The sequence below is a fragment of the Dryobates pubescens genome, chromosome 31 (assembly GCF_014839835.1).
Source record: "Dryobates pubescens isolate bDryPub1 chromosome 31, bDryPub1.pri, whole genome shotgun sequence".
NCBI classification, from domain to species: Eukaryota; Metazoa; Chordata; class Aves; order Piciformes; family Picidae; genus Dryobates; species Dryobates pubescens.
The window spans coordinates 5880502-5901578 of NC_071642.1; the positions used below are offsets into that span (position 1 = coordinate 5880502).

At 51.4% G+C, this 21077-nt stretch overlaps 1 protein-coding gene across 8 annotated transcripts in view; it reads left to right on the forward strand.

Moving 5' to 3' along the window:
* Positions 1–21077, forward strand: part of PIP5K1C (phosphatidylinositol-4-phosphate 5-kinase type 1 gamma) — a 50728-nt gene that overhangs the window by 16104 nt on the left and 13547 nt on the right. For all 8 annotated transcript variants that reach the window (XR_008462962.1, XM_054174879.1, XM_054174881.1 and 5 more), the window contains exons 2-6: positions 11119–11150; positions 14641–14727; positions 15001–15131; positions 15637–15754; positions 18691–18843. Coding sequence is in view for 7 of the 8 variants with exons in the window: in XM_054174879.1 (XP_054030854.1) it covers positions 11119–11150; positions 14641–14727; positions 15001–15131; positions 15637–15754; positions 18691–18843 (521 nt within the window). In the remaining variant the exon portion in view is untranslated. The remainder of the gene's footprint in view (positions 1–11118; positions 11151–14640; positions 14728–15000; positions 15132–15636; positions 15755–18690; positions 18844–21077) is intronic.

The window sequence follows — 21077 nt, forward strand, 5'->3', positions numbered from 1 at the left end:
GGCTCTTGAGGTGTAGATTTCTGTGTTCAGTGCATGCCCTTCCTCCTCCTCCCTTACTGAGGCAGGGCTGTTCCAAACCCCAGAGCTCTGGAAAGCTGGGAAAAGAGCTGCCCCAGCTGGTTGTGGTTCAGCTCTACAGTAAGTTGTTTTCTTTCAGGTAGCAACAGTTTGGTGTCCAACACATCCTAGAAACCACACAATCCCTTCAGAAAGGCCTTGGCCACTCCTGTGTCCCATGCAGGCAGTGCTGAGTCCAGAACACAAAGGGTAAATGCAACATTCGCCCTGTGCACCACTCAGCAGTGGCCACAGTCTCCATCCCTCTGAAGCATTCATCCCAGCAGTGGTGCTGCTTGAGGCTCACATGGGTGAGTCTGTGGGAAAATGTGCCAGAAATCTGGAGTGTCCTCAGCATCTGGCTGCCTTTGGGGGCTAACCAGTGCACCAGTTCTGGCTGCACAGTGCTTTGGGAACCCAAGTGCTCTTCTGGACTTTGCTCTTTTTTCTTCAGCATCTCTAGCCTGGACACGTGGAGGTGTGCAGGCTCTGGAGCAGAGTTGTTCCCAAATGAGTACATAAATCAAGCTGCTCTTGATTAAATAGAACTCAAAAATGTGTGGCTCAGTCTCCAAGTGAAAATCCTCCAGGCTGAGCTGGAGAAGCTGCTTTACTGACCTAGCTTTTGAGCAAGGCACAGCTCTGTGTCCTGCCCAGTGGCCATGACAGTCACTGGAATGTAGCTGCAATATCCTTGTGGAACCAGCATTGGCACCAGGTTGCCTCCCCTTGCCATCTCTATGCCTCACCTGTTTGTGTTTCCTAGTGAGAGCTCTGCCAGTGTTGTTTAAACTCTCATGCATTTTTAGGTAGCTTGTTTTCAGTTGACAGCTGAGTCACTACCTGCCTTGCCACAGCCAGGATCCCAGGGAGAGAAGGGAGTGCTTGCTGAAACTTTGAGTTATGATTTCTGGCAGCACACTTCACCTTTTTAAGCTTGTTCAGCTCTGGCTTGTTTTGTTCCATCTGCTCAGGTGCCTTTGTGAGAGCAGAGCAGGAGCAGCCAGCTGAAACACTGGTCACAGAGAACAGAAGAGGCCTGAGCAGTGCTGGTGGGAACAGAACATGGTGGTGAACAATGATGGCACTCCTCATGGCTGCAGCTTCTGGGCTGCTTCCTCAGCCTCACAACACAGCTCCATGGTCTGGCTAGAGCTGCTGCTGCAGGGGACATTCGCTCACAGAGCCCTGAGGCTGGAGGCTTGGTACCCCTCCTGGGGTGGAGGGATGGAATCCATCTGGAGGAGAGCAATTGCAGTAGCTAGGATGGAACGAGCTGCCCCTCACTGCAGCTCACCCTGAGGCTTGGATGAGTTGTGCAAAATCTGTGCTGGCTGTGTGGGAGGAGGGCACAGCATGGCTGGCAGGCTGCTGCTGGGAGGGCACAGGGGGCACTGATGGGAAGCAGCAAAATGCCAGCCAGAACTAGCCTTCTGCTGCATGTGAGTGGGGGTGGTTAATTTTGAATGAGGCCAAGAAATCCCTGATATCTTGGTGCCTAATGAGCTCAGATGAGACCTACATGCAGCCTGGAGAGTTTGGATTTTCAGTTAGGGCAGCACAAGCTTAGGGTTGTTCAGCAGTGGATCTCTTGATCAAAGATGGATCCCTGCTCCGCTTTCCCTGTCACAGCTTTTTACCTGCAGGTCTTTACTGGGTCCTGGTCACTTGAAACCTTTCTAAATTGTGCAGAGGGCTCTTTGGCTTCAAACTAGACCAGAGCAGATTTAGGTTGGATGTGAGGAACAAGTTCTGCACCGTGAGGCTGGTGGAACACTGGAACAGGCTGCCCAGGGAGGTGGTTGAGGCCCCGTCCCTGGAGATACTCAAGGTGAGGCTGGACAGGGCTCTGGGTAACCTGATCTAGTGGAGGATGTCCCTGCTGACTGCAGAGGGGGTTGGACTGGATGACCTTTGGAGGTCCCTTCCAACCCAGACCATTCTGTGATTTGAGGGCTGCCTCACAAAACTGTGCTCTAAAAACAGCTCCAGAAATTCAGCCTGATCTTGCCTTGACATCTGGTTTTGAATCAGGTAGAACTCACAGGTGTCCCTCACCTCCTCTCCCACCAGACCTCGTTCTCAGCATGCAATGCAAACCTCCACAGCCCTTTGTGTGTGTTGCAATGCTGTGAGCATCACTGGTGGCCATCTGGGAGTGTTCACAGAGGAGGGAGCAGCCCAGCCCGAGGACTCTGTCCGGTGATGTGTGCTGTACACAACCCTGCTCTGAAATCCCCTCTCGTGCACAGGCCCCCAAGGCTCCCTTGGAAAATTTCTGTCAAGTGACATTAGCAGGAGCAGAATTAAATCTTAGAGGATTTAGCTGAGCAGCTTTGGCTACAGAGTAAATCAGGAAATACCTCTCTCATTAAGGTCCAGGTGGTACTTGAGGGTGCCTTGGGAAGGGTGGCCTACAGGCAGCTTGCCTTTTGGAGGCTGCTGCTGGTTGGGATGTTAGCTTCCACAGTTTGGAAGCTGTTGTAACCTCTCTAAGTCCTGATCACAGAATTACTCAGGTTGGAAAAGACCCTTGGGATCATCAAGTCCAACCATTAACCCTATTCTACAAAGTTCACTCCTAAACCATGTTGTGGGTGGTGGTTATTGTGAAACTTCATATCCATTTCTTTAGCTGCTGTGACTGTGGTAACTGCACTTAAATGTGGCTTTAGAGGGGCAGAAAATGGAGAGTCTGGGGCTGTGGATATCTTTCTTGAGCTGCATTCTTCTGTTTTAATGTGATCTAGTCTGAGAATAATTGCTGATGGAGCATGGGCGATGAGCTCTGTCAAGTAAGAGTTATAGGAAGCCTCTGAGATGATGGAAGCCATAACAACCTGACCCATCCTTTCTGGGTTAGAGGCTTAGCTGCAGAACCTTCTGTGGAAGGGGCTGAAACAGGGGAGTTAGTTTGTCACTGCCTCATACAGTTTGTGACGCTGTGCTCTTGCTGTCTCCTGTGCTGCTCCTTACAAACAGCTCAAATGATTTCTTTGCATTGCCTCTGCTCTCCCAGGACAGGCTGAGATCCTTTGGAGGGGTACCCAAAGAAGCAGCATGGTGAAGGGAGCCAAGGCTCTCTGGTGAGAGGGGCTCTGCCCTCTCAGTAGCAATATCCTGTGCTGTTCATCAGATTGAGAAGCTTTTGGGATTGGCTACAGGGAAGTTGTCCTTTTTCCAGACCCCAGTTCCTAGTCCTGTGCCTTGTGGGTTCCCTCACAGAGAGAGCAAAGGGAGCCTGTGAAGTTTGGTTGGTGGAGGAGAGCCTCCAGCAGCACTAATCCCTACTTGGCCAGAGGGTGCTTAGGCCTGATGTTAAGCCTCATGCAGCTAAAGCACTGAGCTCTGCCATGCTGCAAACCTGGTGTGTTTGGGGCAGAACAACTCTTGTGGCCCTGGCAATCTGTGTGCAACCTCTGATTAGCCAGCTCCTGCTGCTCTGCATTAGTACTTGGAGAACAGCATAATGGAGGATGCAGCTGAGCACCTTTCCCTGCACAGAGGCAGGACACTGCAGCCATTCGAAGTGCTGAACCCTGCTTCCAGGCAGGGAGGTCACAATGCTCAGAAAACCAAGGAGGGAAGTGAGCTCTGAACTAAGTCATTGCAAAACTGCTCTGTGCTCCTCTGACTTGGTGTTGGGAAGCACTTCTCTGGGACTTTGGGGCAGCTGAAAACTCCACCTGAACACACAGAGTCCCAAGGGCTGCCTGTCATGCACTGTGTTCAGTAGCTCTGCTAGAAGGGCACCAGGAGCTTCTCTGTCTTGCTGCTGAGCTACAGCTTGCCAAGCAGCCAGGAGATGCTCCAGGGCAGTGGTAATGGGCTGGGATGTGAAGCTCGCTCTACCCCTGAGCAAAGGCGAGGTGGCCACTGGATGTTGCTCTGGTTTTTATGGGTGACTGTGGGGAATGGCACTTCAAAACTCTGTCAGCCCTTTATGGCTCGCTCTAAATTGGCATCATGGCTTTTAGGTGGTGCCACTGTGCCTGGATGTCATCACAGGTGTGACACTGCTGGCAGTGTCCTGGAGAGGTTGTGCTTCCTGCCTCGTTAATCCTGACCGAGCTTTGCTGTGAATTCTGCTGCAAAGACTTGGGCTCAAAGGTAGTAATAAAGACAAAAGCCAGAGGCTAGGGTGAGGCTGGTGTCCCTGGCAGTGCTGCCCAGGTGCCTGACCTTGGGAGCATCTCCGCTCTGCCTTGGCCGTTCAGGGTGCAGCAGTGCCTGTGTTGTTCCACTCCACAGAGCTGGCAGCACGGAAGGGAGCAGGAGGGCTGTGTTCAGATGAGGCTGCACCTTTCCCATGGAGCAGATGTTCCTCTGGACCATCCCCCTGGATTGCATAATTACAGAGCTGAGCGTGGAGCCGAGCGGCTGCAGCCTGTTCTGCTGCTGGCTGTCAGCTATTGTGTGCTGCTCCTGATGAGGGTTTGTTGGGTTGGGTGTTTTGCTGGCTGTGTCACACGCTGTGGGCCTGGCACTCCAAAATTGTCCTCCTTTCTCCACACAGCTGATCCCAGACAAGGAAACAAATCATCTCTTTTTAAATTTCATTTCCCTGGCCTTGTCCTGCTCGTTCCTCACTGTAATTTGGCTTCCGTGCTCTAAGGCTGTTCTGGTGAGTTGTCAAGGAAACGTTTGAGCCTGGTGTGTCCTCAGCACTGTGGCTGCACCCAGGATTCATCCTGCACCTGCAGCTGAGGGAGGAATGTGTTAACTCCCCGCCTGCAGCTTCAGCTTCTGCCCTGCCTCCTGAGCTGGGATAAACAGATTTATTTCTGAGGCAGAAAAGAGTTTCTTTGGCATAAAACCCACGATAAAATAGGCTGCTAGGTGCCTTTACTGCAGAATCATCCCTTTGTGGCAGGCCCTTGCAGTGGTGGTGCTCCATGAGCTGGGTGTTTTGCTTTGGGCAGCCTTGGCTTACATGGCTGCATCCCTGAGGAGCAGCAAGAGCAGCTCTGGGCTTGGGGCTCAAAGCTCAAGAAGAGACCTGGCGGGGTGGCTGGGGCAGGACAGGCTGGAGGGCTTTCTGCCATCCACTCCTCTCTGGGTGAGCTCAGAGATGGAAACTGCTTTGGTCAGACCTTACCTGGAGTATTGTATCCAGGTCTGAAACCCTCAGCACAGGAAGGACATGGATCTGGTGGAGTAGGTCCATAGGAGGCAACAAAAATGATCAGGGGCTTGGAGCAGCTCTGCTAAGAGGACAGGCTGAGGGAGCTGGGGTTGTTCAGCTGGAGAACAGAAGGCTTCAGGGAGTCCTAATAGCAACCTTCCTGTACCTGAAGGGGGCTACAAGAAGTCTGCAGAAGGACTGTTCCCAAAGGCCTGCAGGGACAGGACCAGGGGCACTGGCTTCAAACTAGAGCAGAGCAGATTTAGGTTGGATGTGAGCATATTAACAGAGCTTGGAGCAGGGGTTCTGCATGGATGTGAGGAACCAGTTCTGCACCGTGAGGCTGGTGGAACACTGGAACAGGTTGTCCAGGGAGGTGGTTGAGGCCCCATCCCTGGAGATACTCAAGGTGAGGCTGGACAGGGTTCTGGGGAAGCTGATCTAGTGGAGGATGTCCCTGCTGGTTGCAGAGGGGTTGGACTGGATGACCTTTGGAGGTCCCTTCTAACCCAGACCATTCTGTGTGCTTGGGCTGGAGAGCAGGGGACAGGCAGTGCCCCAGCAGTGCCCTGAGGCCCTGCCCTGCCCAGCCGGTGCATGAAGCCCTTAATTTGTACAATCTGTGCAGTTCCCTTCCCTGGCAACTTCATGCTCAATAAACAAGAGGAAGGGCATGGGAAGAGTGCAGCACACTGAACTGGTGCAGATCATGGTTTGCAAATGGGATCTGCCCTGCAAGAGGAGGAGGTGATGGCCTCTGCCTGCTCCATGCAGCATGGAGCTGGTGTGGGCAGTGAGTGGGAGCAGGGCACATGGAGCAGGGTGGCTGAGGTGGGATTAGGTAGGATTACTGTCCTCTGCCCCTGCTAGCCCAGCCTGAATGCTGCCTGCTGCTGACAGCATGTCTGTCTGTCTGCAAATAACTGCTGGTGACTAAACTGTCCTGAGGAGCATGGAGCTATGGGTGCCCCTGGCTCTGCTCACTGCAAGTGAGCAAGTGTTGCCTGAGCACCAGGCTGGATGGGGCCAGCCAGTGGAGAGAGAGGACTGGGGCTGTGTTCAGCCAGCACCACTTTTGTCTAGATGATCCCAAAAATAAGTCAGTCAGCAAGTGCTCAGGGGAAAAATGGATAGCTCTGGGGATCAAAGCTATATGTAGATTCTGTATGGCAAGCAGAATTCATCCCAGGCTGCTTTATTCCTCTCTGCTGAGAGATGCTGCAGTTAAGGGGAGAAAAAAAAATCCACACTTTGTCTAATATTGTGACTTCCTTGATGTTTCTCATCCTGATCAAATTGTGTTGGTTTATGGGAAGAAAATGTGTTTGGTGATCATAAGTAGGTCATTCTGGATGCCTGGCAAGGGCAGGCTGTAAATAGCTCCCTTGTCCAGGTCTGCTCCATGTTGCCTTCTGCTCTCTGATGACTGCCCTGGGCTGCCTGATGCTGTGTGCTGCTTGCTGGGAGCCAAAGCTGAACATTTCAAGTGCAAGAAGAAACTCAGGGCTTGCCTTCTGCCTTTCCATTTTGATGGGGCCTGACGCTCATGCCAGATCCTTGGGAAGCCCCAGCCAGCTGCCTGTGCTGGTTCAGATGCCACTCAGCCGAGATTCGTTTGCTGGCATCTCCTCTGAGTTGCCTTCCCCTACTCCCCTTACTTTAACTTCCTTTCTCACTGGTCCCTTGTGGGAAATAGCAGCTCTCTCTTTGGATGGCTGCATTTCATTTCCAGCCTTTCTCTCTGTATTTTGACTGCAGCACATCTGCTGCACGTCTACAGCCTTGAACTCTGGATGCTTTTGCGCACGGTGCGTCGAGCAGACAGGGCTGCACTTGGAGCAGCCTGACCAAACAGTGGATCACAGCGTCCTGGTTGCAGCCTTACTGTCTAAATGGGTTGCTCAGGTGTGTGGTGTTGTCTCTTTCTCAATCAGCAAGTGCAAAATCAGATCCAGACCTCCTTTGGTGTGCGAGTGACTTGTCAGAGTTCCACACTGGGCTGCTGTTAAAAGCCAGGTTTGTGAAGGCTGCTGTCAGCTGAGCAGCTTGAAAACAAAGGGTACATGGGGAAAAAAAACCCAGTCACAACAACAGACATAAACTGCTAGCCCAGCACCCATGGAGAATGGTGCTGGGGAAGCCAGGCTCGGGTGTGATTGCTGCTGCCCTGACGGAGAGCAAGTGGCAAGCTGCAAGTCTCCAGCATGTTGCAGCTTTGCAGGGCTCGTCCAGATGCAGCCTCCAGCTCTCTGGTGCTTACATTCTGCTGTACTTTTAGTTGCAGTCACATTGTGAAATCTCCTCCTGAGCACTTCACTGAAGTGAAGCTGTTATTAAAGGTGCAGCCCCACCTCTGGTTGGAGAGAGGAGTCCAGGTAAACAGAGCAGCTGTTCCAATTTGCTTTGACTTCTGTGGAGCCTCATAAAACAACCATTTGTAAATAGCTCTCTTTGTCTTACAAGACTTCTTGTGATGGTTTAAGGGCTATGTGCCTTTAAAAACTACCAATTTACAGACCTCCAGAGTGTCCAGGAGGTGGACCAGAGAGTATTCCATTCCCATGAGTCCTGCATCCCTATAAAACGGGCTGCAGAATCGCTTTTCTTCCCTTTTTTCCCCTCCCCCCCTCCTCCCAGAAGTATGCACAGGCTGTTATCTCTTGCAGGGGAGGCCTGGTTTTGGCCCTGTCAATGCTGTCAATTAGGTCTGGAGCTGCCAAGCTGAATTTTAGTTCTGTCACAGTGGTTTGGTATGGGGGCAGAGAGGCCTGGAGGGTATGGAGAGGGGCATGAAGCTTCAGGTTTGTTGGCCTGGTGTAAAGGGATGTTTGGGAGAAGCTTTGGCTTAATGGGGTTCTGTGTTAAGCCCAGACCATGGATTTTGTGTATTTTATCTGCTTTGCTCTGTTTTGTGTAGTTGTGAATAGCATTTCCACTTAAACTTTCCAATCCTATCCAGTCCTTTGTGTGAAGGTTTTTCTTTTACCCCTTTTGGAAGGGGTAAAAGAGCAAATCTGTCTCACTCCAAACCAAGACAGTTCTTATTTGCATCTTGCACATCTGGTGGATGTTTGTGAACTTCCTTCAGAAATGCCTTGTCAGTGGACAGAAACCTCTGGTGGCTCTTCCCACATTTACAGGGGGTGGTGGTGCTGCTTGTCTGCTTGCATTAGCTGCTTTGGGGAGATCTGAGTTATTTTCCTTTTCTTCTTTCCTTGATTAGCCCTTAAAAATTTGTTCTCTGCACAGAAATGAAACCTGCTGGTTAAGTTATGGACAGCAAGAACAACACTCTCAGGTTTTCATGAAGTTTGCTGTCAAACCCAAAGATTTGATGATTGGGTTTTGTTTGGTTGTGTTTAAACTTCTTAACTTCTGACACCACCAATGGGAGAGGAGCTGAGGGAGCTGCTCTGATCCCAACTCTGCACTGGGTTCTGTTGCACCAAAGTGGCTGGCTGATGAGCTTGGTAATGATGAGGGGTTCCTTGGAGCAGAAGCCCTCCTGCCAGCCTGTGCTGTGCTTTGCTTACTGGGACTAAGTGATCAATCACATGTAAATGGGAGGTGAGGGGCATAAGAAGGTCTGAACACCAATTTATTGCCCTGAATGGGTTTATCTCATCTTGCATTTGTGTTCCTCTGTCATGGTGGAGCTGAAACTCAGGAGCCCGTTCCTGTGTTGGACAATGAATGTGCAGAGGGTTTGCAGGAGTAAACTTATCCCTGTCCTGCATGGTGTCAGCATCGTGGTGAGGCTGGACAAGTGTGCAGAGGGGCATATGAAATAAATGGATCACAGAATCACAGAACATTAGAGGTTGGAAGGGACCTCCAGAGATCATTGAGTCCACCCCCTTGCCAGACCAGGATCCTGGGGTAGTCAGTGTTAAACCAGAGATGAAAACTGCTGAATGCTGCAACCAAAACATTCATTTCTGGGGCTCTGGAGAGGCTCAAGCATTGGGGTAGGGCTGACTTAAAGCTGTGTGCAGATGAGAAGAGGATCTGAAGGCAGCAGGTCAGGCGTGCATGAACTGCACTGCAAAAGGCAGGCAGGAGCTGGAAGCAAGGCTGGAAGCTGGGGCTGCAGCCTGGGGCTCCCCTCACCAAGCCGTCCATGTTCTTCAGTACAGCCTCACTAAGCTGCACCAAATCAGAGCAGAATGATTTCAGTTAGTTTGGTAAGAGCTGGAGCTTCTCACAGCAGAGCTCCTGTTGCCCATAAACCCCAGTGCAGGCCCTCGTGGCTCTGCAAGCCCTGGAGCTGGAGCTGAATCGATTCTTGCAAGGCCATCTGTCAGCTGAATGCTGTGCACCCAGTGGAAGATTTTAGGCAAGTTGATTTTGCAAAGCCCATTTCTTGGTTGTTTGGGAGACAGGGAGGGAGGTTTTAATCATGATGCTCTTGTCCACCTGAAGTGTCATTTTCTCCTGGAGGTGCACAGTTCTCTGCCTCCGCTGCCTTCTCCTGGCATGGGCAGCACTACTCCCAGGTTTGGTACATGTACAGCAGCAGACACTTAACAGCCAGGAACGAAAGCAGCTTGTGGTAATTATCACGAAATTAAAGATAATCTCCTGCTCTGGAATGGTGACAAAGTGCAGAGAAGAGATTAGTGCAGTGGGAGGGCAGCCACAGCCATGGCAGGGCCGGCACAGAGCCCTCTTGGCTGCGTTGGCTTCCAGGCATTTCCAGCGTGGGGCAGCCCCTTTGGGTTCCTCTGTGGTCTGGAGTTGCTGCTGCAGGTCTCCTTCTCCCTTGGCACTTGCAGGGCTTTGTGTTGAGTAGTCATCAAATTGTTTTGTCTGGAGCCCAAGAAGTAATTTTTCAGCTCAAAAATTGATGTGGAGTTGTGTAATCCACCCACTGCCCTCAGATGGAGCAAAGCTGAGGGCTTGGAAAAGCCTTTCTGTGCTTGTAGGAATGCCTCAGCCAGGAGCAGGGAGCAGCAAACTCGTGCCTGGAACCATGTGGCCTTAAATCCATCCTTTGGATTTGTGCTCTTTGCAAGCAGGCTGCCCTCTGAGCCACTGGGCTGTGCACACAGCGGGGGCTGGGGGAGGCTGGGGAGCTGCCTTGGCAGGGGATGTTGTGCTGCTGGGATGGGGTTGGAGAGCTCTTCTTAGCTCTTGGGCCTTGTTCATGGTGGCTTTTGGAAGTCAGCTGGACAGGAGCTTGTGGCCCCATACATGAGGCTCTCAGCAGGTCAGCAAACCCCTCATGGGGTGGGCAGCAGAGGAGCAGGAGCCTGTTCTCACTGATGCATAATAATGAGGAGTTCCTTGCAGACCTGAGCTCCTCTTAGGAGGCAGGAGGATGGCCTCATGTGAGAGGCTTTGGGCCCATGTTTCCAGCTCTGATCTTAGATCTAAAAGCTTCAGGCAAATCCTCATTTCTCACTGTTCACTGCATGTTGTAGTGGTGGCACAGGCAGAGGTAGGGGTGAAAGATGCATTCATTTTGGTGATATATTTGGACATTGGGTTCTATAAATAGATCCAATTATCAATAGAGTTTTTCAGGTGCCTTCTGAGTGGATAGAAAGCAGCTTCCTAAGTGTCTCTCTGGGCTCCTGTGTGTAGCAGACTCTTCAGTGTAGTGTGGATTTATACCAGCAGCAGGGATTCACAAGAACCCTCTCCACTGAAGTCTCTAGGAAAAAAATGTGCAGCTTTGTGCTTCTGAACATGCAGGGTTTTGGGTGACCTCTGCAACTTCAGACTCGTGCACCAGTGAAACAGAGCTGAGCAAACCCAGCTACTTTAGAGGCTTCCCAGCTTGCTTGAAGGAGCAAAGCCTGAGGCTGTGTTCTCACTGTTTTGTTTGGGGTTGTCCTTGGTTGGTTGGGTTCTTCTGCTTGGTTTTTCAGTTGGTTTGTTTTGTTGTTTTCTGATAGTCCTATTTTGACTGATCTCTTCCTTTCTCTCCTCAGGTCTGGCACTGAAGAAGGCAGCCATCACTGAGGTGAGAAGTGTGAATCATAGAGAAGAGGTTGGAAGGGACCTCCAGAGATCATCCAGTCCAACCGCCTGCCAGAGCAGGATCCCAGGGTAGTCTGCACAGGAATGCATCCAGGCAGGCTTCAAAAGTCTCCAGAGAAAGAGACTATACAACCTGGGCAGCCTGCTCCAGGGCTCTGTCAGCCTCACTGTAAAGAAGTTTCTCCTCATGTTGAGGTGAAGTCTTCTATGCTCCAGTTTGTATCCATTGTTCCTTGTCTTTTTACTGTGCACCACCATAAAGAGCTTGGCCCCCTCCACTTGACACCCACCCCTCAGATATTGTTAGACATTGATCAGATCCCCTCTTAGCCTTTTCTTCTCCAGACTAAACAGCCCCAGGGCTCTCAGTCTCTCTTGATAGGGGAGATGCTCAAGTCCCCTAATCATCCTCGTGGCTCTCCCTTGGACTCTCTCCAGCAGGTCTCTGTCTCTCTTGAACTGGGGAGCCCAGAATTGGACACAGTATTGCAGGTGTGGCCTCACCAGGGCAGAGCAGAGGGGGAGGAGAACCTGCCTAGCCCTGCTGGCCTCACTTTGCTTGCTGCACCCCAGGATCCCATGGGCTCTCTTGGCCACAAGGGCACATTGCTGTCCCATGCAGAACTTGCTGGCCTTGAAAATCTCCTGTTGGTGATTGAGAACTGAGAGCTCTAGGGAACACTACTGCCTGATGGTTTTGGGCAAAGCTGGATTTCAGAATATACTCAAGAACACTGACAATTTGCTATCTCCTATTTGGGAGAAAGAAAATCAGTGGCAGGCCTCTGGAGAGTCTCTGTGTTGATATCCCCACAGTGGCAGAGTGGACATGAAGGGTTTGTGGCTCCCATGTGGGCAGTTCTGGCTGCATGTTCCATGATGCCTGTAAGTAAGTGACCAAGGGCAGGACCTCTTCCACAGCAGAGCCTGAAGGTGAGAAATGGAAAATCTGTGGTTTGGGCATCTGCAGGGCTCCATGTAAGATCTGACAGGCTCCTGGCAGTGAGTCAAGGAGGCTGTAATCTGTGGAGCCACAAAACGGGAACATCTCGAGGGACTCATCTCTCACACACAGTCCAAGCTGCAGGTTCCTGAGTCACTGCTGCTTTTTGAAGCAAACCTCTTGGCAGCTGGCAGCAGGGAATCCAGTAGGAGGATCTGTGCCTGAAAGCTGTTCCCTGAAGCCCACACTCTTGGTTCAGGGCATCATGATCAAATGATTTCTTTGTTTGATCTCCTTTTGTGACATAGACCTTTGCACTGCTCCCCTGGGATGATGAACACTTGTGCACATGCAGAGCAAAATTGTCCCCAAAAGCTGCCGGGAATGTGGCACCTGACACATCCTTGCCCCCAAAAAATACACAGAGTAGGAAGCTCAGCTCCTGTGGAAGTTGCTTGCTTCATTCAGTCCACAAATAGCCCTGTGTGTTCTTGCCCTGGAGACAGTCACAGGCACAGCAAGAGAAGGGCCAAGAGACTTTGGTTCCTGTGTTTGCTACTGTGGCAATCTCTTGCCCGGTACATGTGTCTGTTAACTGCTTTGAGAGGAGGATGATGTGGTGAGGCAGGACCTGGAACAGGATCTACCTTGTTGGTGGGAAGCTGCAAGGAAGGGATGATCCTGAGCTGCATCCAAAGCAGCCTAAGCGGCCTGACCAGCAGATCAGAGAGGTGATTCTGCCACTTTGCTGAGTCCTCACCTGTGATGTTGTGTGCAGGTCTGAAGCCCTCAATATAGGAAGGATATGGAGCTGCTGGAGAGGGTCCAGAGGAGGCCACAAAAATGATCAGGGTTGGAACAGCTCTGCTACAGGGACAGGCTGAGGGAGCTGGGGATGTTCAGCTGGAGAAGAGAAGGCTCCAAGGAGACCTTAGAGCAGCTGCAAAGGGACTGTTCCCAAAGGCCTGCAGTGACAGGACCAGGAGCATTGGCTTTGAACTGGAGCAGAGCAGATTTAGGTTGGATGTGAGGAACAAGTTCTGCACCATGAGGCTGCTGGAACACTGCAACAGGCTGCCCAGGGAGGTGGTTGAGGCTCTATCCCTGGAGATACTCAAGGTGAGGCTGGACAGGGCTCTGGGCAAGCTGATCTAGTGGAGGATGCCCCTGCTGACTGCAGAAGGGGTTGGACTGGATGAGCTTTGGAAATCTCTTCCAACCCAAACCATTCCATGACCTGTGAGTTGTATGCTGATGACAACTGCTTGGAGAAGGAGTGCTGGGAACCAAGCCTGGCTCTGCTAAATATTTAAAACAGAGGAGGAAATGAGATCTCTGAAGGAGAAATCAGGCTGCCCCTCAGTACCAGGAGTACAAATGATTTGAGCAGAAATAGCTGCAAGCTCTTGATTAAAAGCTAAAACAGAAAGAGCTTCTGTAGGCTGAGCAGAACTGGACCTTGTCTGTTGCAGACATCAGCTCTGAGATTGGGTCTGTGGGGCCCTTGAGAGGGGAGGGACCACACTCTGCCTTGGGAAGTGACCTTGGTCTCTGCACATGCTTGAAGGAACACCCAAGGCCTGGCTGTTCGTTAATGCAGCCAACCTCTAGATACTGCTGGTGGCTCACCAGCAGTTCTAGTGATCTGCTGGCATCTGCAGCCTGCTGGGGTGGTGGGAGAATGGGGGAGCAGGGAAAGGATCACCTCATGGCAATGAACAGAGACCCTGTGCCTGGGGTGGCAAAAGGAACTGTACTGAGCTTGGCAAAACATGATGGCCCTGGTGAGAGTGTTGATCTGCTCAGAGGTGGGGAGACTCTGGGTCTGTGGGGTGAGGCTCAGGGCCAAGTACTGGGTCCGGCCCTTGGGTCACAACAACCCCAGGAAGGCTCCAGGCTGGGGCCAGAGTGCCTGGAAACTGCCCAGCAGAAAAGGACCTGAGGGTGCTGAGGACAGCAGCTAAAATGAGCCAGCAGTGCCCAGGGGGGCAAGAAGGCCACCAGCAGCCCGGCCTGCTCAGACAGATTCTCTGCAGGGGAAGGCAGGAGTGGCGCTGTGCTGGCCCTGTTACCTGTCTCATCTCTCCAGTGAAGCACTGTGGGGTTGTTCAGAACACATTCCTCTGGCTGGCTGCTTTAACACCTCAGTGGCTTAAAGCAAAGAGAAACTGCAGCCAAGCACCAGGGGAGTCTTGGCAGCTGGGAAGTGAATGGATCTCTCCTGAACCCTCATCTTTGCTGGGGGCTCTGCCCAGTTAGTGCTGAGGATGTCAGAGGGAGTGCTTGGGTGGTGATGAGAGGAGGCTCTGTAACCCAGACAGCCCTGGATGAAGTTTGCAGTGCCAGGCGCCCCTCTGCACCCTGCAGATACTTCTCCTGTAGTAGAAAGCAATCCCACAGTCCTTCCCAGCTGTGATCATGGAATCATTAAGGTTGGAAAAGACCTCTAAAGATCATCAAGTCTGCTGCTGTGCATGTTCTTGCTGGCCAGGTCAGCTCCTGTGGCTCTAACCATGTGCCTTCATTGCAGGGACCATCGCTGCCGGGACAGCCGAGCCAGGGAAAGAAGATTGGTCATCGAAGTGTTGATGCTTCTGGAGAAACCACCTACAAAAAGGTTTGGTTTTCTGGGGTGAGGAGTGGCAGCTGTGGGTGCCCAATAGCTACCAAGCTGATTTAGCTGTTATGCAGCACCCTTGTACTGCATAATCTTGCAAAGAGTAAACCTGGAAGCCTTTGTCTGTCCCTTCAGCAGCTGGTTGGATTTGTTCAGCTGTGCCTCGTGCCTGAGGTGACCCCTCAGACGTCACAGCCTGTATTGTAGCACAGGTGATGTTACTGTGATGATCTGCTGTGCAGTGTTCACTGACTGCTCTTTTCTTTCTGCCAGACCACTTCATCCACTCTGAAGGGGGCCATCCAGCTGGGAATTGGATATACTGTTGGCAATCTAAGTTCCAAGCCAGAGAGAGATGTCCTGATGCAGGACTTCTATGTGGTGGAGAGCATTTTTTTCCCAAGGTAAAGGGGAAACAAAACAAACAGAGCTTCCATCTGTCTCTGGATCAGAGCTGGATGCTCTGCATGTTTTAAGTATACAGCAATTACATGCAGATAGCTCAGCAGGAAGGGTTAGGTGCTGCAGAGGGCTGGCTTTCAGGGAGGGGCAGTGCAGGATGCATGAGTTTGGTCACCTCCTAGATGCTTTTCTTTCTACGTGTCCATCTAGAACTTCTTCCATGAAATTATACCATGTTTGAGATGGAAGAAATACCTTCTGGGAGCTCTTTAACTCTACAAATAAACAAAGCTCATTAAAGCTCCTTGTAGATAGTTCTACTTGGCAGGTGGTTGCTCTGGCCCTCTCTGGAAAGAGGTTTTGATGGCTCACTTAGAGCCCTGCTGTGCTGCCACGGAAGAGAAAGTTATTTCTTGGTGTTCCCAAAATGCCTTTTTGCAAGACTCTTTACTTATCTGATGGCTGGTAGCAGAGAGGCCCAGCTCACTTCATGTCTGTTCTGTGCAGTGAAGGAAGCAATCTCACCCCAGCTCACCACTACGCTGACTTCAGGTTCAAGACCTACGCTCCCGTGGCATTCCGCTACTTCCGAGAGCTCTTTGGGATTCGTCCAGATGATTATTTGGTATGGCTGTGGCTTTGGGCTTCTCTCTCCCCTCCATTGGGTGAGGTGCTGTAGAATAAGACTCAAAGTTTGCCTCTAAATCAGGGCTCTCAGCAGTTCTTGCCCAAAAGAAGCAGACAATAGTTAAGGAATGGTTCCAGTCCCGGCAAAGAGTGCAAACTGGAATTAGAGACTTTGGATTTTGGGAGATCTGCTGGGCACAGAATCACAGAATGTTAGGGCTTGGAGGGGCCCTTGAGAGATCATCCAGTCAAACTCCCTGCCAGAGTAGGATCACCCAGAGCAGGTCACACAGGAAACACATCCAGGTGGGTCTTGAAAGTCTCCAGAGGAGACTCCACAACCTCTCTGGGCAGCCTGCTCCAGAGCTGTGGCACCCTCACAGGGAAAAAGTTTTCCCTTCTGTTCCCAGGGCACCTCCTCTGCTCCAGCTTGCCCCCAGTGCCCCTTGTCCTGTCCTTGGACATCCCTGAGCAGAGCCTGCCTCTGTCCTTGCACATCTTTATCACCAGCAATGAGGGCAGCCTTAAGGCTCATCTGCTCCAAGCCCCAGCTCCCTCAGCCTGGCCTCACAGGGAGATGTTCCACAGCCTGCAGCAGCTCTGTGGCTCTGGGCTGGACTCTTTCAAGCAGTTCCCGGAGGTCCTTCATGATCTAGTGTTTTAGATAGTGTTGGATGATAAGTTGGACTTGATGATCTCAAAGGCCTTTTCCAGCCTGGTCTGGTCTATTCTATTTGCCCAGAACTGGACACAATATTCCAGATGTGGCCTCACTGGGGCAGAGTAGAGGGGAGGAGAACCTCTCCTGACCTACTAACCAGTGATGGAGCAGGTCCAGGGGAAGGTGATGAAAATGATCATGGGGTTGGAGGAGCTCTGCTATGAGGGCAGGCTGAGAGAGCTGAAGGTGTTCAGCCTGGAGAAGAGAAGGCTCTGGGGAGACTTTGAGCAGACTTCCAGTACCTGAAGAAGGCTACAAGAAGGCTGCAGAGAGACTGTTTGCAAGGGCCTGCAGTGACAGGACCAGGGGTAATGTCTTCAAACTATAGCAGAGCAGATTTAGGTTAGATGTGAGGAACAAGTTTTGCACCATGTGAATGGTGGAACACTGGGAACAGGTTGCCCAGGGAGGTGGTTGAGGCCCCATTCCTGGGGATATTTAGGGTGAGGCTGGACAGGGCTCTGGGCAACCTGATCTAGTGGAGGATGTCCCTGCTGCCTGCAGAGGGGGTTGGACTGGATGAGCTTTAGAGGTCCCTTACAACCCAGAGCATTCTGTGATTCTGTGATGGTCCAAGCGAGACCAGCACCACTCAGCCTAAGTCCTCATTTGCTGCAAGGCAGCTGCTAGCTTACACTGGAAGGAAAGAACAAAGTCTGCATGCAGTATGTGCTGTGTAAGTGATGCAGTGGGGTTCCCTCTCTAGTGACAATAGCTTACTGTGCTGATAAGCAAAAGGAGTTGTGTCCTGCTGTGTGCAACCCTTTAATGTTCCCTGGGTCTCTGAGGATAAGGATGAGAATTTTGCCCTGTGTGCTCTCCTGGGAGATGTATGAGTGCAGTTATTTTCATCACCTTGCAAAGACAGAACATAGCACAGTTTGTTGTGCTCAGAGAGCACCCAGTAGTGCAACCTGTTGGGGCTTGAAGCAAATTGGGGTTGAATTTGGTCCTTTGCATGTATGTGACATCCTGCTCTTCAGAAAATGACATCTGTTGAACCAGGGAAGGGGAAAACGCATCCAAAGGAGTGCATGCCTTCCCCCCTCTTTAAAAGTCCTTTTTTCTTTGTGATCAAAGCTGCAGACAGGGGTAACTGTAGCTGAACACCTACCAGCAGAAACCAGTGTGTACCAGTGCACAGCTTGACAGTGGCAGTGATCCCCATCTGTGCCACCCAAAAGAGTGCTGCCTGGTTTGATGAATGGTTCAGGCCCTGGGTGAGGCAGAGCCTGACTTCATTGCAAAGGTCACAGCTCTGATTTGTTGCTTCTGCTTCCCCTGATTCTCTCTTGCCTGCCATGGCAGCAAATGCCTTTAATTATGCATGAGATAATTAACTTGATAATGTCTTGGATCATTAATCTGTGCAGGGCTGAAAGCTGTCTGCAGTACATCATGATGAGCATTTAATGTATTGCTCTGATTGTCCCTTGCACACCTCACCTCCCCCTACCCAACTTGCCTCTTGCTGTGGTAGCTCTGCCATGGTGCTGCCCTGAGCCCACCCAAGCTAGGCAGGTCCCTTGGGCTGATGTGCAGCTGCTCAGTGCACATCCCTGCTTGAGCTTTCGTCTTTCCCCCCTGCAGTCAGGCATGTCCTGCTTTGAGGACTTGCTGTTTGCACACTGAGGTCTTGAAATGCCCTCCCAGTTCAGGTCCCAGTGCGGTGCCCTTGCCATGCTCACGCAGTGCCCATCCCTCTCCTTGTCTGGACACCTGGTCTGGTACTTTTCCTGTGTTTCTAGGTGAGATGTGACTGCAGAAATCCTCTGTAACAGGGGAGCACAAGGCCAGAGGAGCCTGCTGGGAACAGCCAGTGCATTGTGTTCCCTCCAGCCTGCTGATTTGTGGTACCCTGAGCAGGCTGTCACGTCTCTTAAAATTGTCTCTTTCCATCTGCTCTTGTGGTAATGTGCTGAAAGGAGCCTAAATGTGGTGCACACACAATGGGGAATGATAAGATGTCATTATGAAGCCTGGATCTTACTGCAAACAGATGATTAACTCCACTCGGAGCAGTTGGGATGCTCTGAACTGTAACCTTGGTCTCTAATTGTGAGTCACTTTGCTGCTTAGACCTAACCTATAATGGAAATAGTTCTTGCTTAAGCTTTGCTACCCCTTAATCTCACAGGGAGAAAGGGTGTAGGACTTGGTGTGCAATAAGTGGGGGCTAAAGCCATCATCTCCCTCTTTCTTTTCCTCCCTAGTACTCTCTGTGTAACGAGCCCCTGATAGAGCTGTCCAACCCCGGTGCCAGTGGCTCCCTGTTCTATGTCACCAGCGACGATGAATTCATCATAAAAACTGTGATGCACAAGGAGGCTGAATTCCTGCAGAAGCTCCTTCCTGGCTACTACATGGTGGGTATCACCCAGCACCTTGGACTCAACCTGGGCATGTCATGGCAACCATTCTGTCTGAAACATCGCACAGGGCATGGCCTCCACCTGGGCTTCTTGTGTCAGTGTCTTAGGTTGGAGCACCACTCAGAAGCTATTTTACCCCTCCCCAAAGGAGTAAACTAAAACCACTCCACACACAGAATGGGATATTTAAATGGAAATGCTATTCACAACTATATACAGCAGCACAAAAACATACAAAATACACAAATTCATATTCTTCCTTGGCCCAGTTCTCTCCAGCGTGGGCTTCACCAAGACCTCACTAGCCCAACACTTTCCAAAGCCTTCCCCCCAGCCAAAGCCAAACACCAAACCTCAGTGTCCCCCCTCATGCCTGCCTCCTCAGGCCTGAATGGCTCAGTGAAAATTAGCCAGTGCTGCTCAAAGGCCTCCCCTGGAGTACCAGACAAGAGATGCAGTCCCCAGCAGGAGCTGGAGAGGGGGAGAAGCTGACTATGCAGCCAGCTTATATATGGAAGGGAGATGCAAGCTGATGGGAATGACATAAAAGATTACATTTGTCCAGTGTCCACCCACTGGCTTGTCTGGTCCTTCTGGAGGACCTTTCTCTATGGGTAAGACATCATGCTCCAACCCACAACAGTCTGCCTGCCCCATGCCAGCACCACTGTTAAAGGTGTTGTAAAGCCTGTCCCAGAAGCACAAAGTTGGCCAATTGCTTCCAGATTCTGTGGGTAAACTTGAGGCAGGTAATTGTTCCATAGCTTGCAGGCATGCTCTGGCCTGAAAGTGGCTTCCCAGGTGTGTGTTTCTGTGTGTCCTTTCCTCAGCACTTGTTCACTCTTCACTTGGCAGCATGCATCTGCCTCAGCCCAGTTTTGGGGCTGCCTGTTGATTGCAATAATACAACCTCCTTCATTTTGTGAGGCAAGACCTGCTGTCCTTGGATATCTCTCATCTCTGCCATTTAACAGAGCTGAGGGCAGCTGCTGGTTGTCCTGGCTCCCACTGGCTGCAGTGCCAGGCTCAGGACTGGTGTGGTGCCAGCCAGCTCTGCACACCCGCTCTGCTGCAGGTGGTTGCTGCCTGAACCTCAGGGCTAGCAAGGCAACAAGGCTGAGACCCAGTGGGCTCGCATGTGGTGCCAAGTATGAAATCAGAACCAGCCCTGATGTTCTGGGGTGTGGGCTGAGGGCACTGAAGTTCAGTTAGAACCACCCTGTTGGTGCCTTGTTTGCCAGGGAGGTGCCAAGCAGCAGGTGATGGCAGGCAGTGGCAGTGCTGCCCTGGTGCCGTGCACACTGCTGTGGGTTTGATGTCTGTGACCATGCTTTGCTGTTATCAAAACATTTACCTGGCTCTGTTTGCTGGGGAAAATTTGTCACAGGGAGTCAGGGTCCTGGGGTGTGTCTGACTGGCAGCCAGCTGCTTGCTTTTGCAAGTGACAGTCCTGTCCCTGGACAAGAGGCACTTTCTTGGAAAGCATCAGGTGAAGGGTCTGGAATGGGAATGGAGTTGCTCTCTTGCCCTGCTTGGCAATCAGTGCAGGGAATTAAGCTGAACTTACCTGTCTGGTACAGACTCAGGTGTTGCTTGTAGCATTGCAGTTTATGGGTTGCTGTGTTGGGTCTCTCTGCTGTCCTGGGGAAGCCCATCTGGTGTGAAAGGAGTCCCTAGAAAGCAGGCAGCATGGTTTCATCCTGAGTTGCTTCAGAGCTGGGCAAGTGCTGTTTGTGTTCAGTCTTCCTTCTTCTGTTGCTCGGAGCTTGCACCGTGCTGAGCAGGCGCTCGGAGGGCTCACCTGTGTGCCCAGTTAGGTGAGATGAGGAGCATGAAATTCAATGCAGTTGTGCCTCTGCAGTCTGTCAGAACCTGTCAGGCCTGTCCTTTTGCAGCATGCAGAGATGTTCTGCTTCCTTCCCAAACTTCCCACAGCTGAACAAGCAAATCTTGCCTCTTGTGTCTTTCCTGATCACACCACTGCCTACAAACAGGACACGACAGCAGGGCAGGATATCTCTGCTCTCTGGCCAACTGCCTTTCATAAAGCAGCTCTGCAAAAGGAAAAGAAAATTTGTGTTGTTTTGTTTAAAACATCCCCTGGCCCTTGTTTATTCTGGGCCAGAGCAGGACTCTTGATTCCTGACACTGCTGAAGAGCTGAAGGCAGCTGTTATTTTTAAACTTGAAGTTCCCACTTACTGTGTTTATTTCTCTTCCAGCCTGGTT